Here is a 27,997-nt window from a genome sequence, read left to right on the forward strand (position 1 = left end):
AAGTATCGAGCCTTAAAATGGTCCCGCATTAACTTTGATTATGGCACTTCTTCATTCATTTGAAACACCTATTAAAGGGCAATTATTGACTTTCAGCCAAGGGCAAACAGTTGTGTGGAGCCTTTAGGTTTTTATTGTTGGGTGTAAGTGGTCATAAATGTGGTTGCTAGTGTGACCAGGAACAGATGGATACACACATTGGAACCTGTAAGGCTACACTAAAGTGTCCTTTTCCATGATGTTGTCTGTCATGTAGGCCCCACAGTTCATATTGTTACTACAACTGTATGTACTGTAAAGATTTTGGAGGTTGCAGGACGAAAGGACGATAGAAATTGAGAGCAACCACTTTATTTGTGTCCTTTAACTATTGTCGTCTTAACCCTGGCCTATGTCCCTAAAGTCACTGAAGCTGTTGCAGTGTCAGAAGAAGTCACCACAAATGAGAGTCCACAGGGAGCAGTATTTGTATGTGAAGGCAGTCAGCCATTAAATGACAGGTTGATGCATACGCCTTAACTCCATCCAGGAACAGCCGGCATGGCGTATACTCTGCTCTGTGTGGTACCACTTCCATTTCACTCTGTCTTTTTAACTTTCCTTTTAGCCTTGTCCTTCCTCACACTGTTTCACCATGCATGAACTAATGCAGGAAGATAAGGATAAACATAAAAGCATTAACTACTGCCTCTTTGAAAACGTCTCACAGAGTTAACCATAAGGCAACTTGTTGAACTATGACGATGATTTGTTGAGTTCTTGCTGATGGCCCTCATTAAATTTCCTTCATACACCCCTGGGAGTCGATATATTTGTCATACTGAAATAAAACGGCTTCTCAAGCGTTTTGCTTTTTACAGCTTAGGCTGGAAGACGACAAAAGGACTATTGTCTTAAAGATTATCGTCATGGGTGTATAATATTAACACAGGGCCAATTTCTTCCTTCTCTGCTCCACAGATGTAGGGTCAGTCGAGGGCCTGGCGTACCACCGTGGTTGGGATACTCTTTACTGGACCAGTTACACAACCTCCACCATCACTCGCCACACTGTGGACCAGAGCCGCTCTGTGGCCTATAACCGGAATACAGTGGTCACCATGTCTGGAGAAGACCACCCCAGAGCCTTTGTGCTGGACGAGTGTCAGGAGTGAGTCATTAATATTGAAACTTGGGGCTCTGCACTGTATCAGGGCCCAGCTCCAATCCTGTTTTTTCTCTTTCTTTTGAACAGTTGATTTATTTGAGTTCAATCAAGCATAACGTTTATACCAAGTCATTTTTGGAGCTCCCACTGCACATCATTATTCTTATCCTGTTTTTGCTCCCACTACAGTCTCATGTTCTGGACCAACTGGAATGAGCAGGCTCCAAGCATCATGAGGGCCTCTCTGAATGGCGCCAATGTGCTAGCCATCATCGGCTCCGACATTAAAACTCCCAATGGCCTGGCCATAGATCACCGTGCTGAGAAACTTTACTTCTCCGACGCCACACTGGACAAGATTGAACGCTGCGAATATGATGGAAGCAGCCGTTACGTAAGACAGCCCTTTATTTTTTCCATTGCGCAAATCGAGGGGGTTGACTTGCATTTCAGTGTTCTGTGAAATGATGCCTACATCTTTCTGCTTCAGGTTTTGTTGAAGAATGAGCCTGTTCATCCATTTGGCTTGGCTGTGTATGGAGACTACATCTTCTGGACTGACTGGGTGAGGAGGGCCGTCCTCAGAGCTGACAAATACACAGGAGGAGACATGAAACTGCTGCGTGCTGACATCCCTCAGCAGCCGATGGGGATCGTTGCTGTGGCTAATGACTCCAACAGCTGTAAGTATTGTTCACTGAAGTCACCATAAGGTTTGTGTAGGTTTCTCCTCCCCTTGGCAAATAATTCATAATAACAAGGATCAGTGGAATGTTAAAGGCTTGTTTTGCAGTGTTTCCAAAGTCAGTGATTTTAATTCATGATTGTAGCGGGGATTTAGGAATGTCCATGACAGTCTGTTTTTTCACCAATTCAGTGTGAGGTGTGAGTGTTTTTGATATTTTGGCACAGATATCCAGCTCAGTATGAAATGAAATCACTTTGGTGATATCCGGAAAATCTTCAAAATTGTATTTGTCAAACTTTGCTTAAGATACAAATACCTGCAAAAAAGTGCCCATTCCCACTAGCTTCAGCTGTACTTGTCTTTATTGCTAATTAGAAAATGTTAATATTCTAACAAGATAAAGATGGGGAGGAGGGTTAACCTGCTAAAACCCAGCATGTTAGCATTGTGAATGTGACCTTGTTGCCTTGCTGGTGTTAGCTGTGATTTATTGGTCTTGTGAAGCCTACTTCCACAGACATGGAAAATAACTTCAAAAGGATATAACGCATTACATTATTACCTCCTAATCCTCCTGTGTCATTCTTCCCTAGGTGAGTTTTCCCCTTGCCGATCAAATAACGGAGGTTGCCAAGATCTTTGTCTTCCCACATCTGATGGACGGGTGAACTGTAGTTGCCGTGGAGACAGAACACTCCTGGATGACAACACCTGCTCTGGTAAGAGAAAGTCTTAAGACATTTAACAATTACATTTTCCTTTTGATTAAAAGGTTGAGAGTTGCTGAAATAAAAATGTTCCTACCTCACCAGCTTTGAACGTGTCGTGTGGAAGTGTGGATGACTTTGAGTGTGGAAACGGCGACTGCATCAACTACAGCCTGACCTGCGATGGCATGGCTCACTGCAAGGACAAGTCTGATGAGAAGCAGTCCTACTGTGGTGAGGATTCTTATTAGGCTATTACTTAGTAAGCAATGAGCTGTAACAAGTCATTGTTTAAATGTATCAATTGCAGATAATTAGCTGATGGTTGTAATAAAAGCAATTTGAGAATGAGTTTAACAATACAATTAATTGTAATTAGATCATTAGGGTGTGGGAGAGCAAGAGATACAATGTTACTTTAGAATAGCCAAGGAAACAAGTGTGAATCTTTAGCTAAGCGGAGGGGTGAAGAGACATTTAGTGTTTGATACAGAATATGTAGTCTGTTTCATTTATATAATGAATTGGTGGATAAGGCCGTTTTTAGAATATGCAAAAAATGACTCTTCAGGCTCTAATCAACTGTTGTTCATCCACAGCCAATCGACTCTGTAAGAAAGGCTACAGACGCTGCATTAATGGCCGCTGCATAGAACACCAGTTCTGGTGTGACGGCACAGACGACTGTGGTGACCACTCAGATGAACTACCCTGCAACAGTAAGACACTATTTCACTAGCTGCAACTGATCGGGAAAAAACCTTTATCTTTTAGATGAAAGCTTTTGGCACCGTTGTTTCCCATTTGTGATAACCCTGTGTTCCTCCCACAGTGACCCTGTGCAAAGTAGGAGAGTTCCAGTGCAAAGATGGAAGCTGTATCTCCAACTTCAGTCGTTGTGACCAGGTGGTAAACTGTGAGGATGCTAGTGATGAAATTAACTGCCGTAAGTAATCTACCATCATGATTTAATCAAATGGGGGGAAAGCTGATGAAAATAATATTAATGGATTTGTCGAGATTGTTTTCGAGGTTTTTAAAAGCTTTTCCAATATTCACAGACCAAACTGATTGCGCCCGTTTCTTCCGCCTGGGAGTGAAAGGAGAGTCTTTCCAGAGCTGTGAGAAAACCACTCTGTGTTATCTGTCTTCATGGGTCTGTGACGGCAACAACGACTGTGGAGACTTTTCAGACGAGAGAAACTGTCCAGGTCTGGTGCTTTGTCAAACCTCTAAAATGCTTAATGCTTTTCTTAATTTGCCAAAGATTCTACAATACGATTTCCTTTTTGTTTTTCAGATAAAAAGAAACTCAAATGTCCAGTCAACTTCTTTGCGTGTCCCAGTGGTCGCTGCATTCCTATGAGCTGGACCTGTGATAAAGAGAATGACTGTGAGAATGGAGCTGATGAGACGCACTGTGGTCAGTATACAAGTTTTCCTTGTGTTACCAAAAGAAAAACAGGCTTTTTTCCTTCAGGTTTCAAATATGGAAAAACCTTCTGTCAGGCTAAATGAAATACTTAGCTGTCTCCTAAATGCTAAGCTCTCCTTTTTCTTCGTTACAGACAAGTTTTGTACATCCACCCAGTTTGAATGTGGGAACCACCGCTGCATTTCCAGCCACTGGGTTTGTGACGGCGCCGATGACTGTGGTGATGGTTCAGATGAGGACCAGAAATGCAGTAAGTGGCATATTACTTGCAAATGTTAAACTACTTTCTTCCACACCCAGTGAAGCTATTTGACTGTGTGCGTATGATTTCCTGACATTAAATCATCATGTAACTGTCCCGTAATGACGTCACAGAATCCAAGACTTGCAGTCCTGAAGCCTTCCAGTGTCCCGGCTCCCACATGTGTGTGCCTCAACGCTGGAAGTGTGATGGAGACAAAGACTGTCTTGATGGAGCTGATGAGAGTGTCAAGGCTGGCTGCAGTGAGTGGAACAATTACAAAATAACCTTAGAAAATGTTGTAAGTGGAAAAATAACCAAACCCTACCAACCAAGTTCCATCTCAGTTCACCAAAGTGTGTTCTTTTCCCTTCCAGTGTACACCAACAGCACGTGTGATGATAACGAGTTCATGTGCCAGGACAGAGAGTGTATCCCCAAGCACTTTGTGTGTGATCACGACATTGACTGCTCCGATGGCTCTGATGAATCCCCAGAGTGTGGTGAGTGGTTGTGATCCTGAAGAGATATGCAGGAAGACTGAATAGAAAGCTGGACAATTAAGGGTTGTGATTGCTTTTGAACATACCTGATGAACATACTCTTCCTCCGGTGTAGAATACCCAACATGTGGTCCAGAAGAGTTCCGCTGTGCCAACGGCCGCTGCCTCAACCAGAAGAAATGGGCGTGTGACGGAGAGTTTGACTGTCAGGACGGCTCTGATGAAGCTCCAAAGAACCCACGCTGCACTGACTCAGGTTGGGATTAAGGGGATTATATTCTTGTTTAGAAAGGCCATAGCTGCATCCTGCTTCGAAGTGATACTAATGCAACATGCCATTTGTCTATGATTTCAGACAGGACGTGTAATGAGTCAGCCTTCATGTGCCGCAATGGGAAGTGCTTGAATGAGACTCTGCTGTGTGATCGCAACGATGACTGCGGAGACGGCTCTGATGAGCTCAACTGCTTCATCAACGAGTGTCTCAACAGCAAGCTCAGTGGCTGCTCGCAGCTCTGTGATGACCTCAAGATTGGCTATAAGGTAAGCCGTCTAATTGGCGGTTTTAATGCCTTTTTTGACCCCAATTTTTCAAGAGAATTAAATCAAATCTAATTACTTTTTGAACTCAATGACTTTAATTGTGCAAGAAATATGGGTCTAATAAGCACGCAGACAAATTAGGGGCTATTAATGGTGAGAACCTGAAGTAAAAAGGTCGGGAACCACTCACTTCAGGCATGCGGTTATGTAAGACAAAAACAGGTTTTGGCTCTCTTCCTTGAAGGTAGGAGGCCAGTCTTTGAACAGCTCGAACTCTGTGTGAACTCTCATGTATGTGGTGGTGAGGCTTTGGCCAGCTTTATCTCAAAATAATAAGGAACAATTCTTGCCCTAAAAGGTTATGACCGCTTTATAAAACACAGATGTTTATGACAAATGTAAGCTTAAGCAGATTTGACGAGTAATGAAGAGCTCTTTTGCCGTGCTTTCTTTTAGATGATGCTCATGCCACTTATTTGACACATTAGGTGCCAGCTTATTTTTTAGTCATGCTTTTCTTACTTTTGTGCAGCTTACCTTACAACTGAAATGTCATGACAGTGTCAGGATAATCGACAGAAATATAAATTCCACTCTACATTGACGAAGAACAACACATGTATCAGATTGACTGACTGATTTCTTATGACAGGCAGTGGCAGACCCTTTCCATTGGTCCAGACTAAAGGTGAGAAGTGATAACTGACATTGTCCCTGTGCTCTTGGCCCCTCCAGTGCAGGTGTCATGCTGGTTTCCAGCTTAAGCGGGACGGCAAGTCGTGTGTGGACATAGACGAATGCACAACCACCTACCCCTGTTCCCAGCGCTGCATCAACACACACGGCAGCTTCCACTGTCTCTGCGTAGATGGCTTTGAACTCAGCCCCAATGACCCCACCATCTGCAAGTCCACATCGGGTAAGCCATGCTGGTGTGTGTTTGGCAATTGGCTGGTTGCTTATATCCCATTCATTCCTAACCAATCTTTCCTGTCTGGTTTATACGTGTAGAGGAAGAGCCCTACTTGATCTTTGCTAACCGCTACTACCTGAGAAAACTCAATCTGGATGGGTCCAACTACACCCTTATAAAACAGGTGAGACTCACTTGCTCTCAGTTTGATTGACTGAAACAGAACAAGGTGATATTGTTATTGTTCGCACACCATACATTTTTTTTATATTGTTCCTACCTCTGTTTCAGGGTCTGAATAATGCAGTGGCACTGGACTTCCACTATGCAGAGAATATGATCTACTGGACAGACGTCACCACTCAGGGCAGCATGATTCGACGCATGCTTATGAACGGCAGCAACATAGAGGTCAGTGAGGAGTCTAGGAGGAGTCTCTCCTTTAAGCCAGCCAACATGTTATCCACAGTATATACCACTTTTAATGATAGCTATGTGACTTAAATCTTTATTTTTGTCTAATCCTGTGTCCTACTATTGTGGCAGGTGTTGCACCGGACCTCTCTGAGTAACCCGGATGGCTTGGCAGTGGATTGGGTTGGTGGGAACCTGTACTGGTGTGACAAAGGCCGGGACACTATTGAGGTTTCGAAACTCAATGGCGCCTACCGGACTGTGTTGGTCAACATTGGCCTGAAGGAACCTCGCGCTGTGGCTGTGGATGTTCGCTATGGGTGAGGAACACAGCTTGAATTCCATTTACATGCTATCAAAACAGTCATATCTGATTATGTGTAACACATAGGATAAATTATTTACGATTCACTTTACTCTAACTGCATCACCTGCTTAATCCCCGCTGCTTAGGTTCCTGTATTGGTCGGACTGGGGAGATAACCCTCACATTGGACGAATCGGGATGGACGGCACCAACAGAAGCGTCATCGTAGAGGATAAGATCACGTGGCCCAATGGGCTCACCCTGGACTTCATCAATGACCGTATATACTGGGCCGATGCCAGGGAGGACTACATTGAATTTGCCAGCCTGGATGGCACTAACAGACACACAGGTAAAATACTAATTTACAAATGGCACAGAAACAAAGACAAAGCTCATTCCAAAACAACAGCAAATCTTGGGGTTTGAATTTGACACCTAACAATCACCATAACCCTTGTTGAGACTGTGATAAGGGGCCAATAGTTCCTACTCATTTTGCGCTTTAGTTCCTGAGATAGGAAACAGTTGATTGCTAGATTGTTGCATCTTCAACTTGAATTATTAAGCATTTATTGATTAAGTCTTAATTAAGTGTTTTTATCTTATTTAGTTAAGAAGTGAAACTACGAATGACATTGCCACACTAGTGCTGAAACTGAATATATAGAAAACTGATGTTTTGTTGTGTCCACATTTTATAGTGTGACAGGCTAATGGGATTGTCCTTCTTGTTTGGCAGCCACCGAGCATAAGCAGGCAGGTCAGATTGTTGCACGTCGGGCTAAAGTCCTGCAGCACAGGCCCAGCAGACAGAAGCCTTTTTTGTTCTGACCAGTGAGGCCTCCAGCATGTATGACGTCTGCACAGCACTCTTAGCACACTTACTACAATAGTTGATATTGTCAGCAACCCAGGCGTGCAGAATAATTCTGGAGCGCTGCTGGGCGTCTGTATTGTTTAATTTCAGCTTCTGAATATTTTATTTAACACAATGTTCTAGCAGGCAAACTGCACTAATGGAAGCATTGTGGATGGAAAAATACTATTCAGAAAATCACAATTCATAATAAAACATCTCCTGTAATAGCTTGCAGTGTAAGCCCACCAGTAGTTTGTCCAGGGAGTTATTCGCCCATCCTTTGATACACACAGACGCATACACAAACATACAGAGCCCCTAAAGGTTCATGGGGAGAAAAAAAAGTATCTTGTGTGCACGATATACTTTCTCGTTCGCACAAAATACTATTTTGTGCGCACGAGATAGTATTTTGTGCGAACGAGAAAGTATTTAGTTAGTTTCTCGTTCACACGAGAAAGTTACCGGTGCGCCAAGTAGGACGTGGAGCACAGAGGAGACAACCGTTTCATTGCAGACTGTTATGTTTATGTGGAGAAATGGCAGTGCATACATTATTTGAGATATATTTCAAACTCAGACTTCATTTAGGGACATTTTGGCCAGGGGTTTAGAGCTATTTGTTTAAGCAATGGATTCGCAAAACAGAAGAGTCAAGTAAACCATTCTTCTTTGATCTATGAATTCCTGTCCGTGACCCTCACAGTATAGATGCTGCCCACAGCTGTTTTATAGAAGGAAAACCTCCTTCACTTCATGAAATCTCTGCGGCACCAGTGGCCTGTACTACGAAGCAGGATTTGCTATTTACTATTCATTCATGAAGTATGACGCTGCGCTGTCAGCACGCTTCTCCATGTTTGTGATTGGTCAAATGTTGCTAACCCCGTCCCTTTCACGTGAACGCGCTCTCAGCCGGACAGAGAAACCCTGGTTAATTTAGTGAGTTGATAACCAGCTTCGTAGGGCCGCTTAGCGCACGAGAAAGTATCTTGTGCGAACGAGAAAGTATGTAGTGTGCACAAATTAATAAAACTTGGCCTCGTTTTATTTATTTTTCTCTCTATGAACCCTCCAGGGCTCCGTACAAACATATACACACCATACAAACACCAATGTGGCCTTGTGAGTTTGCAGAACGAGACAGGGCTGTTTTGAATTCAGATAAGGGTTGACCAAAGGGAGTCTCATGTTAATCTGACAAATAACAGTTCAACTTGTCTGATCACATGTTAACAATTTCATTGAATTAAGCACCCCACTTTGTATAATCAAAATAAAACCATCACCTTATCACCAGTTGTTTTCAACATGTACCATGTGTGTGCTTTATGTGTGTCGTATTGCGCGTGCCTATCCAAGCGTGTGATGTACACAGATTGCTGTGTTTAACAACAGAAACTAATGTGTGTTTTCCATAACGCAACAGCCTCAAACACTGAGAGCAAACACATGAAATGTAAAGGCTAGGGGAGTTGAAAAGGTGAAATGTGCAATCAGAGTGTAAGCCTAATGAGGCATATAGTAGAAACTATTACATAACAAACAGTGGAGCCGCTTTAGCTGTGCATCCCAGCCTGCCTTTGTTTTACATTAGCAGTGCATGAATGTTTCAACAGTTACTCTTGGGGAAAAGCTTGATTGCTAAAATCACAGAATTATGTAATTGTCTGTTATTTTTCATTGAATTTTTTAAGTATTATGGAAATTCAACACATTTATTACTAAAATAAAACTGGGGTTTTTTTCATATCTATTTGATTAGACGCTTATACTGTGAGCTGGCTCGTCTCATCTTCTGAAATTCCTTGTTAGGGAGAGCATAGAAAGGATGTCTATCTGTGCCTGTTATTGAAGCACATTATATAAATCTAAGCAAATCAGGAGACCTTTGTGTTAACAAAACTGCTCTGATAAGTTAAATACCAATGGGTAACCTTCTCATAACATATTTACTGTACCTAACAAATCATGAACCATGTGATTCCATTGTTGTCTGTTCCTTTGCAGTCCTCAGCCAAGACATCCCCCACATCTTTGCCATGACTCTGTTTGAGGAGCACATCTATTGGACCGACTGGGAGACAAAGTCCATCAACAGAGCTCATAAGTCTCTGGGTACCAACAAGACCACCCTGATCAGCACCCTGCACCGGCCCATGGACATCCACATCTACCATCCGTACCGCCAGCCTGAGGGTAAGACACGCACTGTAGTATAAAACATGTAGCACTAAATAAATAAAGTTATGGGAATATTACAAAATATATCATGTAGTGTGTCAGTCCTAAAACACATAACACATTGTTGTGCACCAGCTAGTGTAGAGTCGATATGTGATTTTTAGAGTATTGTTGTGAAATAAAAATTGTTGTTAAAGCACAAAAGCATAGGTGTTAGCAATGTTTAAAAATATTAGAGCAGTACTTTCTTCTTAACACATTTTATTTGGATTAAGTGGAGGCACAACAAAAGTGTAAACTGTCAAGAAAAAAGTTCATATGGTATCCAATTGGATAAATATATTAACCACTTTTCCAACTACTTCCAATTTATCATATTTTAAATTTTTTACAAATTCCCCAAAAAGTTAAAAACATATTTTAGTGGCTCAGTTTTTAATACAGAATAATGTTTACCAACTAAACAACCAGTCCAAGAATGAAGCTTTGAAAAAGCTTTGAATTGTGTTTAGTATATTTTTGTATGGGCAGATTAGTATAACGAATCCACTCTCAAACACATATTTTCCCTTCTTTAATCCAGATATTATATAACCTCAGTCTGAAAATATATCTATGCAATCCGAGGTTAAACCATTTCCCCCCTTTCCATCTCCTTAGTTTTAAACCACCCTTGCCAGACGAACAATGGCGGCTGCAGTAACCTCTGCCTCCTCTCTCCTGGAGGAGGGTACAAGTGTGCCTGTCCCACCAACTTCTACCTGGCCAGTGATCAGCGCGCATGCATGTCCAACTGCACCGCCAGCCAGGTGAGGAAGCGGAGTAAACATCATCATCAATGCGAATATCTCTGAATGGGAACAGTTGATAGTGGATTTTCATATCTCCATGTCTCTATGGCTTTTTTGAGGAACTGCTTATGCCTGATCAATCAATCAATCAATCAATATTTATTTATATAGCCCAATATCACAAATGTTGCCTGATGAATGTGTATTGACAGCTGGCTGGCAGCCCAGCTCTCTTCAGTAGCTACAGTAGCTCCTGCTGTTATGCCCTATCATCTCTTTGATTGTTGTCCCTCTTCCTGCTTTAGTTCGTGTGCAAGAATGACAAGTGCATTCCTTTCTGGTGGAAATGTGACACGGAGGACGATTGCGGTGATCGGTCGGATGAGCCAGCAGACTGCCGTAAGTGTTTGAGAAAAATAATCAGGAGGGTGTTGCATTCCTGTAACGTGTGTATGTGTGTGAATTGAGTGTTAATAATATTGGGCTATACCTCTAGCATGATCCTGACACACTTTGACTTGTTTTTTTCACAACAGCGGAGTTCAAATGCAGGCCGGGGCAGTTTCAGTGTGGCACCGGCATCTGCACCAACCCTGCCTACATCTGCGATGGAGACAACGACTGCCAGGACAGCTCGGACGAGGCCAACTGTGGTATGTCTCTCTTATTATTATATTGTTAAAAAGTGTTGACCTGTGGAATAACAATATGATGAGCTGAAATATTGTACAAGTCTATCTAAACTAAAACTATTATTTAAAAACCAAATCATTAATGGTTATGAGCAGGACCTGTGAACTCATATTTGTTATTTCTTGTCATTGTAAAAGTGATTTCTTTTTTGAAAAAAATTATATTAGTTTACAACGACAGTGACGAACATGTATGTTCGTCATGTCCCATAAAGGGACATGAAAAAAAAGAAAAGAGAAGAAAAAAAAGTCGGGATAACGGGTTAGTATCTCGTGCGCACGAGAACGTTTCTCGTGAGCACGAGATATCCCAACTTTTTTTTCCATGTCCCTTAAAGTTTAGGGGCTCCGTACGAACATGACACTAGGGGGTAGGACCAGAAACATTTATTTAAGCAGCTTCTTGCCCCTGTTGAACATGACAGAGACTGTTTGAGAATGTATTTATTTTAATTTTGTTTTGTTTTGCATCTCTTTGTTATACTTATTATTATTATTATTATTAAAAAAAATATATAAAAATCTGACAATATTCAATAAATTGATTAATAATAATAATAATCATTTTAAACAATTACTAAGGTTATTTACCCCCTAATAATGATCTTACACAATTAGAAGATGATGATGGTAGTCTACAACTATAAAACGACAGGGCAACATGTACTTTATTTATCAAATCTCTTTCTCGTTTCTGTTTGTCTCCCTGTGTAACTGCACTGCAGATATTCACGTTTGCCTGCCCAGCCAGTTCAAGTGTTCCCATCCAAGCCGCTGCATCCCAGGCATTTTCCGCTGTAACGGTCAGGACAACTGTGGAGAAGGAGAGGATGAGAAAGACTGCCGTAAGTCAAAGCTTTTCTCATTTACATAATGTAGGATAGAGATCCGGACCTGAAATGCTATATCATTTTATGATATATTTCACAGAGTAACTCTAAATCTGTAAATCCCTCCCACAGCCGAGGTCACCTGCGTTCCCACCCAGTTCCAGTGTGCCATCACCAAGCGCTGCATTCCTCGTGTCTGGGTGTGCGACCGCGACAATGATTGTGTGGACGGATCTGATGAGCCCGCCAACTGCAGTAAGTCATATTTTTTTAGGAATGTTTGCTTAGTATGAGTCATCTAAATCAACTATTGAATGTAACAGTGTTAATTTTGGCAGCTATTTTAGATTCAGTCGTAGTATTTAGACGAAAATGGTTATTAGTTTTAGTCACATTTTATCCTTTTTATCCTTCATAGTTTTAGTCTAGTTTTAGTCGACGACAACTCAAAATGATTTAGTCCAGTTTTAGTCTATGAAAAATCACATTTTAGTCAACTTTTAGTCCCAATGGTTTCTCTCTTTAAACTAATTTAGTTAGACAAATACAGGTATCTGAAATTGGAATCAAGGTGACAGTATCAAGTGTTGAAATTCGTAAAGCAACATTTCACTCTCTTAACACTTTACTTGTGTAATATGAGTGACATGTGCAGATTCCCAGAATCCCTACAATTGGGGGAAAATATCCTGCATTTTGAATGTCTGATGATAGTCCACCACCAACACCTTAGTCCCGTCTCGTCAACGAAAACAAAATATACATTTCGTCATAGTTTTTATTATCAAAAATCTATTTTTAGCTCGTCATCGTCTCGTCTTATTCATGTAAAAAAGGTCGTTGACGAATATTTTTCGTCATAGTTATCGTTGACAAAATTAACACTGGATTGTAACCACCCCCAAATGTGTCCCTCTCCAGCCCAGATGACTTGTGGTGTGGACGAGTTCCGATGCAAAGACTCCGGGCGATGCATCCCTGCTCGCTGGAAGTGTGACGGCGAGGACGACTGTGGCGATGCTTCAGATGAACCAAAAGAGGAGTGTGGTAAGAAAATCATCTCCTTTTAAAATTAGACAGACGCAACTAAGGAGGCCTTTGGTGTACTGTTGTTGCTTTTTTGACATGTTCTGTTATTTTCCCAGCTGAAAGGACATGCGAGCCGTACCAGTTCAGATGTAAGAACAACCGCTGTGTGCCGGGCCGCTGGCAGTGTGACTACGACAATGACTGTGGGGATAACTCGGATGAAGACAAGTGCAGTACGTGTCACTTCAGTTCAGAGACAATGCCTCCATACTGTACTGTCGGCATCTGTTATCTCACCTGGTCCAGTGTCACTTACACTCATGCCTTGTCCACTAGTAGCATACTAACCTGTTAACTCTGCATAATAAGTCACACATCCATTCTCTGTCATTTCTGGTGCATCTCACTTCATCTGATATTTGTTTCATTTCATACTGTCCTGTTGGCATGAGCTAGAGGTAAGTTACTCCACCTTCATATGTCACCTCTCTGCTGTGTCTGCTGCCCCATGCTGTCTCCACTCTCACGTTCCTGTCCTGCAGTGACCCCCACCATCTGTGAGAGTCTGAAAGCTGAGCTCTAGATAGATACATTTAGTAACGATACAATAGCTTGCTTAACAGCTAGCTATTCTATTTCCTTTTAGATGCCACTGCATACCGTTATACTGCTCGAATAAATACAACTGAATGTCCAAATAAACCAAAACACTTTCAAATGTATCCTTGTCCGCAATATCCTCTGACATCATCTTCCCTGATGGAACTTTAGCTAGTTTACAATACAAGCAAAGATAACAATGAAGTACTATCCAAGAGTTTGAGAATAGAAATCCAGGATGAACTAGTTTGTCATCCTTTGTTTTTCTTTGCATGCAACTGTGCCAGTGCTTTGTCCAATAAAGGCATTGGATACACACTTAGAAATGTATTTTCATAAATTAATAAAATGTACAAAACTGAATCCACATGGAACATTTTAACAAAAATACTATTACAATAACATGTAAAGACCACAAATAAATCAAGTCATTTAAACGACATTGAGCTCCTTTCATTCTCTCACATCACCTCCTTCTGTCTTCCTCTGTGGTTGTTTCAAAGTTTGTCTTGTGCTGAAGGCTGGAACAGTCATAGCTAACTGTTAGTTGTGTTAAACTTTGTGTCATGTCACTGACCTTGTTTGCTTATCTATCTTCTTCTGTAGTGCCTCGACAATGCTCAGAAAGCGAGTTTGCCTGCACGAACGGCCGCTGTATTGCTGGGAGGTGGAAGTGTGACGGAGACCATGACTGTGCTGATGGATCTGATGAGGTGCAGAAACTTAATGTCCTTTATATCATTTCTGGTATTCATCTGGATAGAAAGTTGAATAGTATGTGATATGTGTTATGTGTTACTTATGCCACTGATGCTTCTTCAGAATGGCTGTGACCTGAAGTGTGACAACGACCAGTTCCAGTGTAAAAACGGTCACTGTATCTCCATCCGCTGGCGATGTGACGCCGACCCCGACTGCATTGACGGCAGCGATGAGGAACATTGTGGCAGTGGTGGTAAGTGTCTGTTTGTGTCTCTATATGCTGTTATATTTAATTGTATTAGTTAGTTAGTTCTATGCTAATATTTGTATTTTCAACCTTGTCTGGCTTGAAGTAGTAGTTTGTATTTTTTTGTGTTGTTCTTATTTTCCTACGATACTGTTACGATTGGCTGTGAATAAGAAAATATGAAGGACAGACCATTTATTTCTATTTATTTATTTATTTTGAGAAAGGGGCAGGTAATATAAGATGATTTTCTTCTCCCTGCTCCTTTTCGGGTATGGTGTGTTTATAGAGACATGTTTTGTAAATAATTGTTATACATTAAGTTGTGCATACCATGAACGGAACAAATAAAAATCAAATGAAAGTACTCAAAAAGCTCTTCCTGTTTTCCTCAGCTGGGCGTCACTGCCCTCTGGATGAGCTCCAGTGTAACAACACGCTGTGTAAACCCCTCGCATGGAAGTGTGACGGTGAAGACGACTGTGGGGACAACTCTGACGAGAATCCTGAAGAGTGCAGTGAGTGCAGCCTCGAGAAATCACACACTTCAAAATGTTGAATATCTATCCTCCTTCTTTTGACCTGACCTATTTTCCATCCTCTTATTTCCCCCTCTTGTCCTCTTTCTCTGTTCGGCTTTTAGGGAGGTTCCAGTGTCCTCCCACCAGAGCTCTCCGCTGCCAAAATGACCGTGTATGTCTGCAAGTGTCAAAGTGGTGTGACGGTGTCAACAACTGTGGCGACAACTCGGATGAACTCAACTGCCGTAAGTTGAGGAGTCGTTCAAATTGCTGTTAAATCCTTTCCTTCCTCGACTTTGATCAAGGAGATTGTTGACTCGTATGTGTGTGTGTGCGGTTTTATGTCCACAGAGACCACTCCAGCTGTTCCCACATGTGAGAAGGACGAGTTCCTGTGTGCTAACGGCAGATGCATCAGCTCCACTCTGCGCTGTAACATCTTTAACGACTGTGAGGACTATGGCTCTGATGAGATCAACTGCAAGACAGGTACCTCATGTCAAAACTGATTTCTATGTTAAATGTTTGTCAACAGCTTTTAAATCAAAACTGCTCCACCTGTTAAAAATCTGCTCAAAGGTTGTTGGTCAACCCTGTCAGAGACTTTATGACTCAGCCTATCATAACAACCTAATAAGGCTGTCCAACAACATAATCTCGGACCCAAACCATGTTCTGAACAGTGAATATGAACTGCTACCATCTAATGGGAGATTCAGGGTCCCGCGTTTCAATAAAGTCAGAATGAAGCACTCCTTTGTGCATCAGTCAATCCTCACAGTAAATACAGAGCTAAATCCCAGATCAAATGCACACGAAAGGGTGGAAATGTTTTCTCTCAGTGATAGTGATGTTACTTGCTGTGATGCAAGTCGAATTTCAGACTTGATCTGACCATTAAAGTATTATCATATCGTATCATTACAGCTCAACACAGATGTGAGGTTTGAAATTTTAAGTATCAGCAGTATTAGTTGTTTTAAAAGAAATGTTCCAACTAATGTTTGACTTTTTTGTGTTTAGACACCAAACTGAATGACTGCAGGAGTAACAGAACTCAGTGTGGAGATGGAGACGAGGCCCACTGTGTCACCAATGGCACGGACGCCTTCTGCTCCTGCAAACCAGGCTTCCAGAAGACGGGACACCACACCTGTGGAGGTATATATTCCCTAAAAAAACACTTCAATGCTTTGGAGGCGACAAGCTGGGCTTTGATTTTTTTAGTTCTATTTAATCTCTGACTTTTCTTTTGGCTCTCCATTTTTCAGACAAGAATGAGTGTCTGCAGTTCGGAGTGTGTTCCCACGTCTGCAACAACACCAAAGGCTCCTACAAATGCAGCTGCCACAAGTACTTCACCAGAATCAATGACACCTGCAAGGCTGACAGTGAGGACCAGAGCTGTTTTATACAATGCTTTTCCTTTTTTATTTTAAAACCCTCATAATAATAGTCCATTTTAGTTTCAATAGCCATCTATATAAAATCAAATCAAGTTTTATTTATATAGCACATTTTAAAAATGATTTTTGGTCGAGCCAAAGTGCTGTACATGCAATAAAAAACACTTTACTGCAATAGCAAACAGAAGACAATAAATTACAAAAGCAAATATAAAAATCAAACACAGGGAAATGTCAGGAGTCGTGCTCCGCTCTGATTAGAAGGCCAGGGAGAAGAGGTGAGTCTTTAGTGTATATTTAAAAACCCCTAGGGTCTGGGCCGACCTCACATGGAGGGGCAGAGTGTTCCAGAGCCTAGGGCCAGCTACTGCGAAGGCTCGGTGACCTCAGGTTTTGAGCCTGGTCTTGGGCACTACCAGCAGCAGCTGGTCAGCCGGAGCCAGCCCATTTAGGGCTTTGAAAACAAATAAAAGGAGTTTAAAATCAATTCGGAACCTAATTGGAAGTCAGTGCAATGAGGCCAGAATTGGGGTGATGTGGTGACGCTTTTTGTGAGAAGACGCGCAGCTGCGTTCTGCACTAGCTGCAGGCGTCTAATTGACGCCTGGTCCATACCCACGTACAGAGCGTTGCAATAATCCAGCCTCGTGGTTACAAAAGCGTTAATAACCGTTTCTAGGTCTTTAAAAGATAAAAACGACTTGGTCTTGGCCAATAGTCGTATTTAAAAAGAAAGGACGTTTTGACTACGGTGCTGACCTGCTTATCAAATTTAAAAGCGCTATTGAAGGTCACTCCAAGGTTCATGACAGAGGAGAGGATTTTTTTATTGAGGGAGCCCAGAATATCAACCGGAGAGGCTAGAGGTTGGGGTCCAAAAAAGATTACCTCGGTCTTGCTCTCGTTGAGGTTGAGGACATTTTGGCTCAGCCAGGATTTTATCTCTGTCAAGCAGTCCATCAATAGCTGTAATGAGTTGACATTTGAATTGAGAGGCAGATAGCTCTGTACATCATCGGCATAATAATGGAAGGGGATGTTGTGTTTTGTGAGAATTGAACCTAGGGGAAGTATGTACAGTAGAAAAAGGATGGGGCCCAGAATAGAGCCTTGGGGAACCCCACAGGTAAGAAGGGCTTTGGCAGAGGAGAAGGCACCTAGCTGCACTGAGAAGCTACGGTCTGTCAGGTAGGACCTAAACCATGCAAGGGCAGAGCCTGTGATGCCTGTGGACTGTTCGAGCCGCGACAACAGGATGCTATGGTCCGGTCTGTCAGGTCTAACAGCATCAGGACAGCTGGGCTACCTGAGTCGGCGGCTAGGAGCAGATCATTAAAAACTCTTAAAAGGGCTGTTTCAGTGCTGTGCATAGGTTTGAAGCCAGACTGAAGCTTTTCATGAATGCCATGCATGGTTAAAAAAGACTGCAGCTGTGCATAGACTACTCGCTCCAGGACTTTAGATAAAAAAGGTAGCTGGGAGATGGGCCTAACATTTGCGAGAATGGAGGGGTCGAGATTTTTCTTTTTAAGTAGTGGCTGCACCACGGCATGTTTGAAGGCAGCTGGGACACATCCTGAGCTAAGAGAGGTGTTTATTAGTAATAAAATACTTGCTCTGACTTTTTCTACTTCCCTTCCAGGCATGAACAGCAGTCGACAGATTCTCTACATCGCCGACGACAATGAGATCCGCAGCCTGGACCCCGGCATGCCAAACTGGCGCTACGAGCAGACCTTCCAGGGCGACGCCAGCGTGCGTATCGATGCGATGGATCTGCACATCAAGACCAACCGCATCTTCTGGACCAACTGGCACACGGGCCGCATCTCCTCCTATGAACTTCCAGGACCTTCCACATCTTCAACCTCTAGTGAGGGCAGGATCACCAACCTGCAGGTAATAAAGACAAACAAACTCCCCATCACACCGTTACAAACACACAGTCCCATGAGCATGCTGTGATCGCCTCTCCGCTCGTTTCCAGATCAAAGAGCTGAAGATGCCTCGTGGGATAGCGGTGGACTGGGTGGCCGGTAACCTGTACTGGACCGACTCTGGCCGAGATGTGATCGAAGTGGCTCAGATGTCCGGCCAGCACTGCAAGACCCTCGTATCTGGCATGATAGACGAGCCTTATGCCATCGTAGTGGATCCACAGAGAGGGTAAGAGATAGATTGCTGAGCCTCAAAGCAGCAGTCGTATAGAATATAAGATTGATATCATGGCTTTGTTGTTGTATGTTTTTTAATTGTGTTTTCCAACTCTGTTTCCCTTCAGAACCATGTATTGGGCAGACTGGGGCAACCACCCTAAAATTGAGACAGCTGCTATGGACGGCACTCTGAGACAGACTCTAGTCCATGAGAACATCCAGTGGCCAACAGGTCAGTACTGCATCACTATGACCAGCTTTCAACATATTTTAATAAACTAGGACTTCTTTCATATACGTTTTTTTGCAGTACTAAATACTGCTCGTCACTGTACAGTATGTAACATTAATTGTGTGACCGTCTATGTTTCTTGTAGCTATTTAATTGCTCTTTTTACTTCACTGTTAGTGTGCAGTTTTATTATTATGCTGCTGTGTTTATTGTTTTTTTGTAACTCTGGCATAACAATTTCCTTCGGCATGGTTAAAGTCCTATCTTATCTTATCTCTTAACATATTAAACCATTATGTTTTTTATGATGTTCTTTACAATTACTTTTTGACATACAATACTACGATGTGGACCTTTTTTCATGTACAGTGCCTTTTTTCAGCCTTTATATTGTTACGAGACATTCTATATACAGTACTATGAAACATTCACAGTTAGACAGCTTTACCTTTTTTGAAGCTACACATAAAAATGACAGCATTTTCTTCCATTCTGTCTCGACAGGTTTGGCTGTGGACTACTTCAACGAGCGTCTTTACTGGGCAGATGCTAAACTCTCAGTGATCGGCAGTGTGCGTCTGGATGGCTCTGATCCTGTCGTTTCTGTCTCTGGAATCAAAAACAGTTGAGTTCTTTCCACACTCTAATCAAACATGTGTGACACATGATATTCAGAAATCTAGTATAAACATGTTGTCCGCTGATGTATTTCTTTTTAACGTATTACTATTTTTTCCCCCCTACCAGACCTGCTTCATCCATTCAGCATAGACATCTTTGAGGACTACATATATGGCGTCACATATATCAATAACATTGTCTTCCGGGTCAACAAGTTTGGCAAAGGCCCCATGGAAAATCTCACCACAGGCATCAACCATGCTACTGACATTGTCCTCTATCATCGTTATAAGCAGCCAGAGGGTGAGTTACCCTGCATCCTGAAACTCACAAGACTTATTCATTTATACATCTTAAAAGGATTTGAAATTCCTTTTGTACAGTTTTTCTTATATGATGCCCTTTTTTTCTCTGCATCAGTGACGAACCCCTGCGACAGGAAGAAGTGTGAGTGGCTGTGTCTGCTCAGCCCTAGTGGGCCGGTGTGTACCTGCCCCAACAACTATGTGGCCGACAACGGCACATGTGTGGAGAGACGGAACCCCACCACGTCCCCATTCAGTGAGTCACAGTACACTGAAGTACACATACAGTTAACTGAGCAATAACCCCACTTTTTTTTGTGTTGGTTTTCTTCTGGTAGGCCTTATATTCAGAAGCTGTATACAACATTTTAACTTCATCATGGCATTGTCCCCCCCCCCCCCCCTCCACAGCCCCCCCCTCAGGGCCCTGCGACCTGCAGTGTCAGAACGGTGGAAGCTGCTTCCTAAACTCCCGCCAGGTGGCCAAGTGTCGCTGCCTGTCCAGCTACACCGGAGAGAGATGTGAGATCAACCAGTGCAGGGACTACTGCAAAAATGGAGGCACATGCACCGCTTCTCATACAGGTAAGACGCAATGATCTCAGCTGTGTATTTTCTGTACATTTCCAAAACGCCTTTTATGGCCTTTCAATGCTTTGTAAGACCAACCTAAGTGGGAATACCTTAATCTGTCTGGATGTCTTTAAATAGAAACCTTTTAGTGAAATAAATATGGTATGGCAAATGTTATGTTATAATTATTTTCAAGCATTTACTTTATCCGATCCAACTTTATTTATGTAGCACATTTAAAAACAACAGAGTTGACCAAAAAGTGCTGTACATCAATAAATATATAAAAGCAGCATAAATACATTTTGACAAAACAGAGAGGACATAAAACAAATGTAAAACACGAGACAATAAAACCATACTTAAAGCCACAGACTGAAAACTCTCATACAAGATGTAAAAACAATATAAAACACAAGAAAATGAAAAACCCAATTCAAAAGCACAGACTGATAAGTCTTATACGTGGTCTGCAAAAGCACGGGTCTTTAAACTTAAAAACAGGCAAAGTGGGAGCAAGTCTGATCGGGGTTGTGGCAAATCGTTCGACAGCCTGGGAGCAGCTAAATGTATTCCACTGACGGCAGCTGAACAAACTTTCTTTCTGAAAATTGTTAGTACCATTCCTATCATCCTTTTGATATCTTTGAAAATTCTCTGGACGATTACCGTAGTTACATCAATCACATGCTTCAGCGGGTGATTTCCAGATATCCCCTGATTCTATAATTAGCAAAATATGTTTTTATTTAAATTATTAATGAACTCAAATTTGGCAAATCTGTAAAAGATTGTAGTTGTTGAGATAAACAGCTGCATCCTTTGTATAAGTTCATTACATTTCTCTCCAATGTATTTCCTGTGTCCCAGGTGCTCCGACCTGCAGATGCCCGAAGGGTTTCACAGGGCCAACCTGCAACCGTCAGACCTGTCAGGACTACTGCATGAGCGGAGGAAACTGCTCCGTCAACATGGGCAACCAGCCCACCTGCAGCTGCCCTCCCGAGTACCAGGGGGACCAGTGCCAGTACAGTGAGTGAACCTCAGAGGCTGCTACATTTAGGGAACTAGACTCACTCGTAGACTGTAAATGGCTGATGAAACAAATCTGTATGGATGCACTTGTTCTTCTGTTGTACTGGATGCAAAATCCCCACCATTAATACAATCCAGTGAAACAAAGTTAGAATCTATGTCAGTTCTTTGCCCTTCTCACACGTCTCTCTTCCCGTCCTCAGCTAACTGTGAAGGGTTCTGTCACAACGCTGGAACCTGCTTACAGACCGCCAACTTCACTAAAATCTGCACGTGCCCCTCACAGTTCATCGGACACCTGTGTGAGCTGGACAAATGTTACTTCTGTGGAACGGGCAAGTGTCTGACGTCAGCCTCAGGCGAGGTGTCCTGCAGGTAGGTTCACTTAGAAGTCTTCACAAAATAAATGATATTTAGATTTGTAATATAAGTGAATGTTTATTTTAAAAATCACCTTACATGTTGCATTGAGACATAGCACCCATATTTGAACATTCTTAATGTGTTAATGCTGCTATATCAGGACTTATTATCAAGCAACATAAATAACTGTTTTCTGTATGTGTGTGTGTGTGTGTGTGTGTGTGTGTGTGAAGCTGTCCCAACGGTCAGACCCAACCCAGCTGCTATTCCTGTTTGGACTATTGCTCAAATGGACAATGTTCAGTGGACACCCGCACACTGCTGCCTCAGTGCAAGTAAGATACAGTATGACACACAACGACACACATTATTACACTTTCTTTATCCTTTTTCTGTCTTTTAAACTCACAATTTTTTCAAGCAAATTCACTTGGAATTAACATTTCTACTGTACTGATAAGTCGAACCAAAGTGTTTACATGGACTTCACTGTACAGACATTAATGCACATTTCTACTGGTAGTGACCCCGATTTATTAATAATTTGCATACATAAATCATCACACATACTGTCTCATTGTGTGTCCAGGTGTCCTGAAGGATGGACGGGGTACAGATGTGAAATTGCAGCACCTTCTGTGGATTCTGCTACTTCCAGTGGAAGTAAGTTACACATTTCAGCCTGTCTTGTTTGAAAAATATGAACTTTGGTCCTATTTGCTCACGTTATTTGCTCTCTCACAGGTTCTGCCTCCGTGGTGATTCCAGTGCTACTGCTGCTGTTACTGGCCCTGCTGGTTGTTGGTGCCATCTTGTGGTACAAGCGGAGAATGCGCGGGTGAGTCTTCTTAGACTTTAGATCATAGCTCCATTGTTCATCTGTTCCTCACACTATCTAGCTTCTCTTTCTCCCTTATCTCTCCTGATAACCAATGATTTCCTGTCTCCCAGGTCTCTATGGCAGGGCAAATCTCGCTCTCAGTCCTCGCGGTAACTTCATAGGGTTACATAATTTACCTGTTGACCCACAAATTGTGTCCCCTCCCCTTCCCTAATATCCAGTCAGATTGGCCATACTGTATGTCAGTCCATATGTCCAGTGTCTGTTGGTATTTGTAGAAATCCGTCTGTCCTTGCCTGCCATTCTCCCACCCAACCACACAGGGATGTATTGACTCTTATCTGATGTAGCTTTGCTGGTGATGCACAAACTATTGAACCGTTTCGTCCTTCTTGCATCTCCATACCTTCCCCTTGTTTACATGTTAGGCTTACGCTATGTGCTTGCATAGTAAAATATATGACTGTGCATCTATGAACAACGTTTATGTGCTTGCAAATAGCAGAATATTTGCAATGTGGAAACCCTAAATGTTCCACAATAGACATGCTGCAGTATATTCTCTGGGTTTGATCATATGACCTTTTTGCAAAAAGCTCATTTGACAACCTTAAATATATGTTGTATTGATTGTGTGATTCGTATGTTGCTGATGCTGAGTCAGTACCTGGTTCATGCCAAGTCGTTATACTTAATTAATTTGTAATTGGTTGTTTTGTTAATGAATGTGTTTGTCTTTGTCTGTCTGCAGTGCAAAGGGCTTCCAGCACCACCGAATGACAAATGGAGCCATGAATGTTGAGATTGGGAACCCTGCCTATAAGATCTATGAAGGAGACCCTGACGATGACGCTGGGGAGCTCCTGGATTCAGACTTTGCTTTGGACCCAGACAAGGTAACAAGTTTAAAGTGCTCTTAAATAGTGGTCTGCTCACAGAAAAAGAAAAATAATGTACCCCAAGTTGTAAAAAGCAATGCTAATGTATGATTTGTATGTACCTGCATTTCTGGGAACTCCTGCAACCAAGGAGAAGAGTGCAATTTGATGTTTGGTAGCATTCATTTGGTAAAAAGTAGATCGAATAGAAACTACTCTAAGACAGGCCTATGAATTATCCAGAGTGACCAGGACAATGTATGTTGAAAGGCACACTCAATGCTTTGATCCCAGTTTGACTTGCGATGGTAGCAGAAATATTACTCTTGATATGTCAAACCCTCAGCTTATGACGTTATTTAGCATCTATATTATATTTAGGGATAGATAGAAAAAAAATGCATATATAAACTGAAAACAGCTTTTTGATGCAACAACCTGTTACAACTTGAATTAATACAAAAACAGGGTTGAACCAAATTCAATTCAAAAGTAAATAAGATAAAATCAAAGTAGTGTGGGCTTCCCTGCAGACTCTTATGACTGAGAGCGAGCGAGAGAGATAGTGAGGAAGAGGAAAGGTCTTTGTGAGGTGCTTCGGACAAAAAAACAGGGGCCCAGGCATGTTGGCGCAGGTACTGGTGGTAGGAGGGAAAATCTTTGGTTGTTTCTATTTGGGTAAACTTCCCTTTAAGAGCCTACATTTTTTTTCTTGTAATTTGAATGTTCTGACCTTTTCAAACACAACATGCAGTAAATGCCACCTTCACATGTTAAGAATCTCTGCCTCTATGTGCCATTTGAGTCACCATGTAATTTCCTTTGCTCTGCAGCCCACCAACTTCACCAACCCAGTGTATGCCACCCTGTACATGGGCGCCCAGCACAGCCGCAACTCTCTGGCCAGCACGGACGAAAAGAAGGAGCTGCTCTCTGCGGGCGACGAGGACATGAGTGACCCGCTGGCGTAGAGCTCGGACTGAACTCTGCCAACCCAGCGCTGAGCCCACGAGCTCTCTCATCTTATGCCTTTACCAACTGAAAAGAAAAGCAACAAAAAAAGCGAGAACACTGTATAAAATGTATAAAATGAAGGACTACTTTTTTAAGTGATTGCAGTATTATATTTTGTTCTTTGACAAAAAAAACCCTCTGGTGATGAAAAGGAACCATTTTATAGACATTTATTCAGTTATTCTCTTTAATTTTTGCTCTCCTCCTCACAACTCTCCCTCCCCTCTCACGCATATAGCCACTACCTCTGTGCAAATGTAAAAGATAGAGGGATACAAACGGCAGTGGAACAATTTTTATTTTTTATTTTTGTATGAATTCTATAGGGGAGGAGGACAAAAAAGAATATTGTTCCATCCTAGAAAACGTTGCCAAGTCTTTGTTGTTCCTGAAAGAGAAAAAGGGTCAGTGCGCACTAAAAATGCTTCCTGGTGTGGCTCGGTCTTTCACGTCATGTGTACTATGGGATGTGCTGCTGGAGGTCTGGAGGAGTTCACATGGAAGCACGCAGAATCCAAGATGGCGTCTGTTGTGTTGTCTCGAAGAACTACATTCAAGTGATTGTCTTTTACCTCCTTGCACAGACTAAAGTTATACATATATATATATATATATATATATATATATTTGCATATATATACACCTATTAGCAAAGTGTCTTGAAAATATACCCAGGAATACAAACATCAGTAACAAATAGCAGTCCGTACTTTTAAACTTTGTTTTCGTATAGGCTAAGCGGCATACTTTTTGTCAGCAATGAATGAGTCAATGGCAGTGTGCTGGATGAAGATGATTGTAACAAAGTCCACATTCCAGGAGGAACAGTCTGGGAGTGGGATGGGTATCCGTGGCCTTGGTTTACTGCAGGACACTCTGGAGACGGATTTTGCTCTGAAACTGTTAAAGGTCTTCTTTTTTTTTTTTAGAGTGACTGTAAGCTTCTGTGAATTTCCGGTCATCACTGAAAAACACCCTGCGATGATCAGCTAGCTGAGGATGGTTGCATTTGGCTTTTGTTCCTTGTCTTTTGATTGTAAATGTAATTTCAGGAAAGTGCGGGGAGGCAGTTTGATGGTACGTACTTCTGTGCGAGATTGAGGTTTTGTTTGTCTTTTTAAATTGTAGGCCTATGTAATTACATGGACGTGTAATTTAGGTTGATGCTTATTGTTAAGTGCATTCCCCGGAAGGGGAAGAGCTTCCTGATAAGCATTCCTTTGTTAATTCCTTTGCCTTGCTGCTAACGCTAACCCTCTGTCAGTCAAACTGGTTTTTAGTCTTAAAGTGTTGCTCTCTCTGTCTCACTGCTCACCACAATGCTTTTAACTGAGTTTATCAGCCATACCTGTCATATCACTGCATGGTGCTCACACACACACACCCATCCTGTAGGAAACTAGCTTTGCCCCTCACTTGTCAAAAGTATTCATCACATTGTATTTCTTTACATCCTGCTCTGTTAGATTTTCACATGTAAATTAGAACAATCATTTTTCAGTTGGAGAATTTCTTTTGGTGGAAAAAACCCACATGGATATTTGTGGTTCTGATTGTTTTGTTATGATTTTATTTCTTTTTGATATAAGAAATTAAATGGATTTTTATAGTAGAAAGGTACGGTGGCTCTGTCCCTCATTTTGAGAGAAGGAAAAGTAATCTCTAATTATTTCTGGTTGGAGTACATCACAAGTAAACAAATATCCTTTAAGAAATCAGAAATAAAACATTGAAATATAGTAATCACTTGTTTTGAATGTTGCTTCATCAAAGAAAGAACAGCTTTGTTAAAACTCTGAGATATAATGACAGTCTTGTATTTACATAATTGTATCATATTTATTATTTAGGCATTTTCATCTTTCAGTAAATATACAATAGCATTGAGCATATATTTTAAAAAGTAAATTTCTTGATTTGAATGTACATGAATATAAATGTCTACTAAGACAAAAGTGTCTCATACATTGAGCCAAATTAAGTAGTGTAAAGATCTCTCGCTCCCTTTGTGCCAATGTCATGTAAGTTTCATCATCTCTATTAAAAACAGAGATAACAAATAAAAAAAGCTTAAAACCTCATAGGAATGGAAACGTCCTTCATCCATCACCACATCTATAGCAGGTTTAAATCATCCGAGCCCTTACGCAGCAGGTTTCTTTACACATTTGGCACCTCCCAAATGTCACTTTAAAGTGTGACAGAAAGTGTTGTCAAGGCATATAACATTAATCTTTAAGAACTACTTGGACAAGGCACAAATAAAAGTCAATTTTTAAAGACATTTATCTACTAGAGAGATAAACAAAATCTTATCTTACGTTCTAGTTGTTACCTTAAAGCTGGACGTTTCATCTTTTGCATATTGTTGTCAGTATTATAAGACTAATGTTATACAACAAGGCAATTGAAAATACAATCTTTAACAAATGAAGGCTGTCAAACAAGAAATGATGGCTGATAACACAGTTTACACAAAAAGGCACTTCTTAAGCAAAACATTGAAGACATTTTGGTTTGATTAGCTTGTCCAAAAGAATCAGAAGAATAGACGCTCTTCCCTCCAAGGTACATGCGATTGAAGTCTTGATTGAATGTGTTGAAGTAAGGAAACGTAAATGCCTCATGATATAGAAGCTTGTCTATTATGATTAGAAGTCTCTTTAAGGCAAACATCCCAGCAGCAGCAGAGTTGGCATATTCCCTTGGCTGACTCTCAGTCCTGCTACGTCTGCATAATCTGAGGAAATTAACAGTCTCTGGGAAAAAGATCCACATGTTGGCAGGCATTTGTTCGCAAAAGCAAAGTTCTTCCTGCTCTGTGGTCCGCCAGTCCTCAACTCACCTGTCTCGTAGTCCTCTCTCCCCGTGGCACAGAGCAGGGAAAGTCTTGTGTCTGCCTTGAGACAGAAGTAGCCCGTCTGTAATGATGCCTGCTCACTTAAAGTGGCTGTAAAGGGCCTCCATAAATAAATAAATTACCCAGCTCTGTCCCTCCTCTCAGTCTTTGTGATCTGCAGCCTCATGGTTGAGATAGACCATCAGCACACAGGGGGGGAGGTTATAGTGGGGGGGAGTATAAGTGACGAATAAGTGGTTTTAGGGTCTCTTCCAACCGCTCCGGATCAATGCGTCAGCTCGCAGGAAAGGCTGGTTTCGGAGATCTGTGAGTAGGGGGTGAGAGACGGGGGCACACATGTTAGAGGACCCAGGGGTC

General features: G+C 41.8%; 2 protein-coding genes across 4 annotated transcripts in view; one reads left to right on the forward strand and one right to left on the reverse strand.

Moving 5' to 3' along the window:
• lrp1ab (low density lipoprotein receptor-related protein 1Ab) overlaps window positions 1–26,400 on the forward strand; it is an 85,571-nt gene extending 59,171 nt beyond the window's left edge. Inside the window, 49 exon segments of the mRNA XM_034209128.1 lie at window positions 961–1,150; window positions 1,337–1,541; window positions 1,638–1,830; window positions 2,429–2,554; window positions 2,648–2,776; window positions 3,142–3,261; window positions 3,375–3,488; window positions 3,604–3,753; window positions 3,843–3,965; window positions 4,111–4,227; window positions 4,353–4,481; window positions 4,596–4,721; window positions 4,837–4,977; window positions 5,077–5,264; window positions 6,000–6,183; window positions 6,276–6,361; window positions 6,469–6,588; window positions 6,724–6,911; window positions 7,045–7,250; window positions 9,771–9,959; window positions 10,605–10,753; window positions 11,041–11,134; window positions 11,272–11,388; window positions 12,153–12,272; window positions 12,390–12,512; window positions 13,179–13,304; window positions 13,403–13,519; window positions 14,493–14,599; window positions 14,709–14,841; window positions 15,231–15,353; window positions 15,479–15,601; window positions 15,708–15,845; window positions 16,380–16,517; window positions 16,628–16,747; window positions 18,405–18,661; window positions 18,750–18,928; window positions 19,044–19,150; window positions 19,655–19,774; window positions 19,898–20,074; window positions 20,192–20,332; window positions 20,488–20,661; window positions 21,520–21,681; window positions 21,888–22,059; window positions 22,281–22,382; window positions 22,637–22,710; window positions 22,792–22,885; window positions 22,999–23,037; window positions 23,640–23,784; window positions 24,600–26,400. Coding sequence (XP_034065019.1) covers window positions 961–1,150; window positions 1,337–1,541; window positions 1,638–1,830; window positions 2,429–2,554; window positions 2,648–2,776; window positions 3,142–3,261; window positions 3,375–3,488; window positions 3,604–3,753; window positions 3,843–3,965; window positions 4,111–4,227; window positions 4,353–4,481; window positions 4,596–4,721; window positions 4,837–4,977; window positions 5,077–5,264; window positions 6,000–6,183; window positions 6,276–6,361; window positions 6,469–6,588; window positions 6,724–6,911; window positions 7,045–7,250; window positions 9,771–9,959; window positions 10,605–10,753; window positions 11,041–11,134; window positions 11,272–11,388; window positions 12,153–12,272; window positions 12,390–12,512; window positions 13,179–13,304; window positions 13,403–13,519; window positions 14,493–14,599; window positions 14,709–14,841; window positions 15,231–15,353; window positions 15,479–15,601; window positions 15,708–15,845; window positions 16,380–16,517; window positions 16,628–16,747; window positions 18,405–18,661; window positions 18,750–18,928; window positions 19,044–19,150; window positions 19,655–19,774; window positions 19,898–20,074; window positions 20,192–20,332; window positions 20,488–20,661; window positions 21,520–21,681; window positions 21,888–22,059; window positions 22,281–22,382; window positions 22,637–22,710; window positions 22,792–22,885; window positions 22,999–23,037; window positions 23,640–23,784; window positions 24,600–24,737 — 6,833 coding nt within the window. The 3' untranslated portion in view covers window positions 24,738–26,400.
• A 199-nt stretch (window positions 26,401–26,599) lies between these two features.
• The window catches only part of fmnl3 (formin-like 3), a 32,165-nt gene continuing 30,767 nt past the window's right edge, over window positions 26,600–27,997 (reverse strand). For all 3 annotated transcript variants that reach the window (XM_034209133.1, XM_034209132.1, XM_034209131.1), the window contains one exon: window positions 26,600–27,944. In XM_034209133.1, the coding sequence (XP_034065024.1) occupies window positions 27,880–27,944 (65 nt within the window). In that variant the 3' untranslated portion in view covers window positions 26,600–27,879. The remainder of the gene's footprint in view (window positions 27,945–27,997) is intronic.

Source organism: Gymnodraco acuticeps, unplaced genomic scaffold (assembly GCF_902827175.1).
Source record: "Gymnodraco acuticeps unplaced genomic scaffold, fGymAcu1.1, whole genome shotgun sequence".
NCBI lineage: Eukaryota > Metazoa > Chordata > Actinopteri > Perciformes > Bathydraconidae > Gymnodraco > Gymnodraco acuticeps.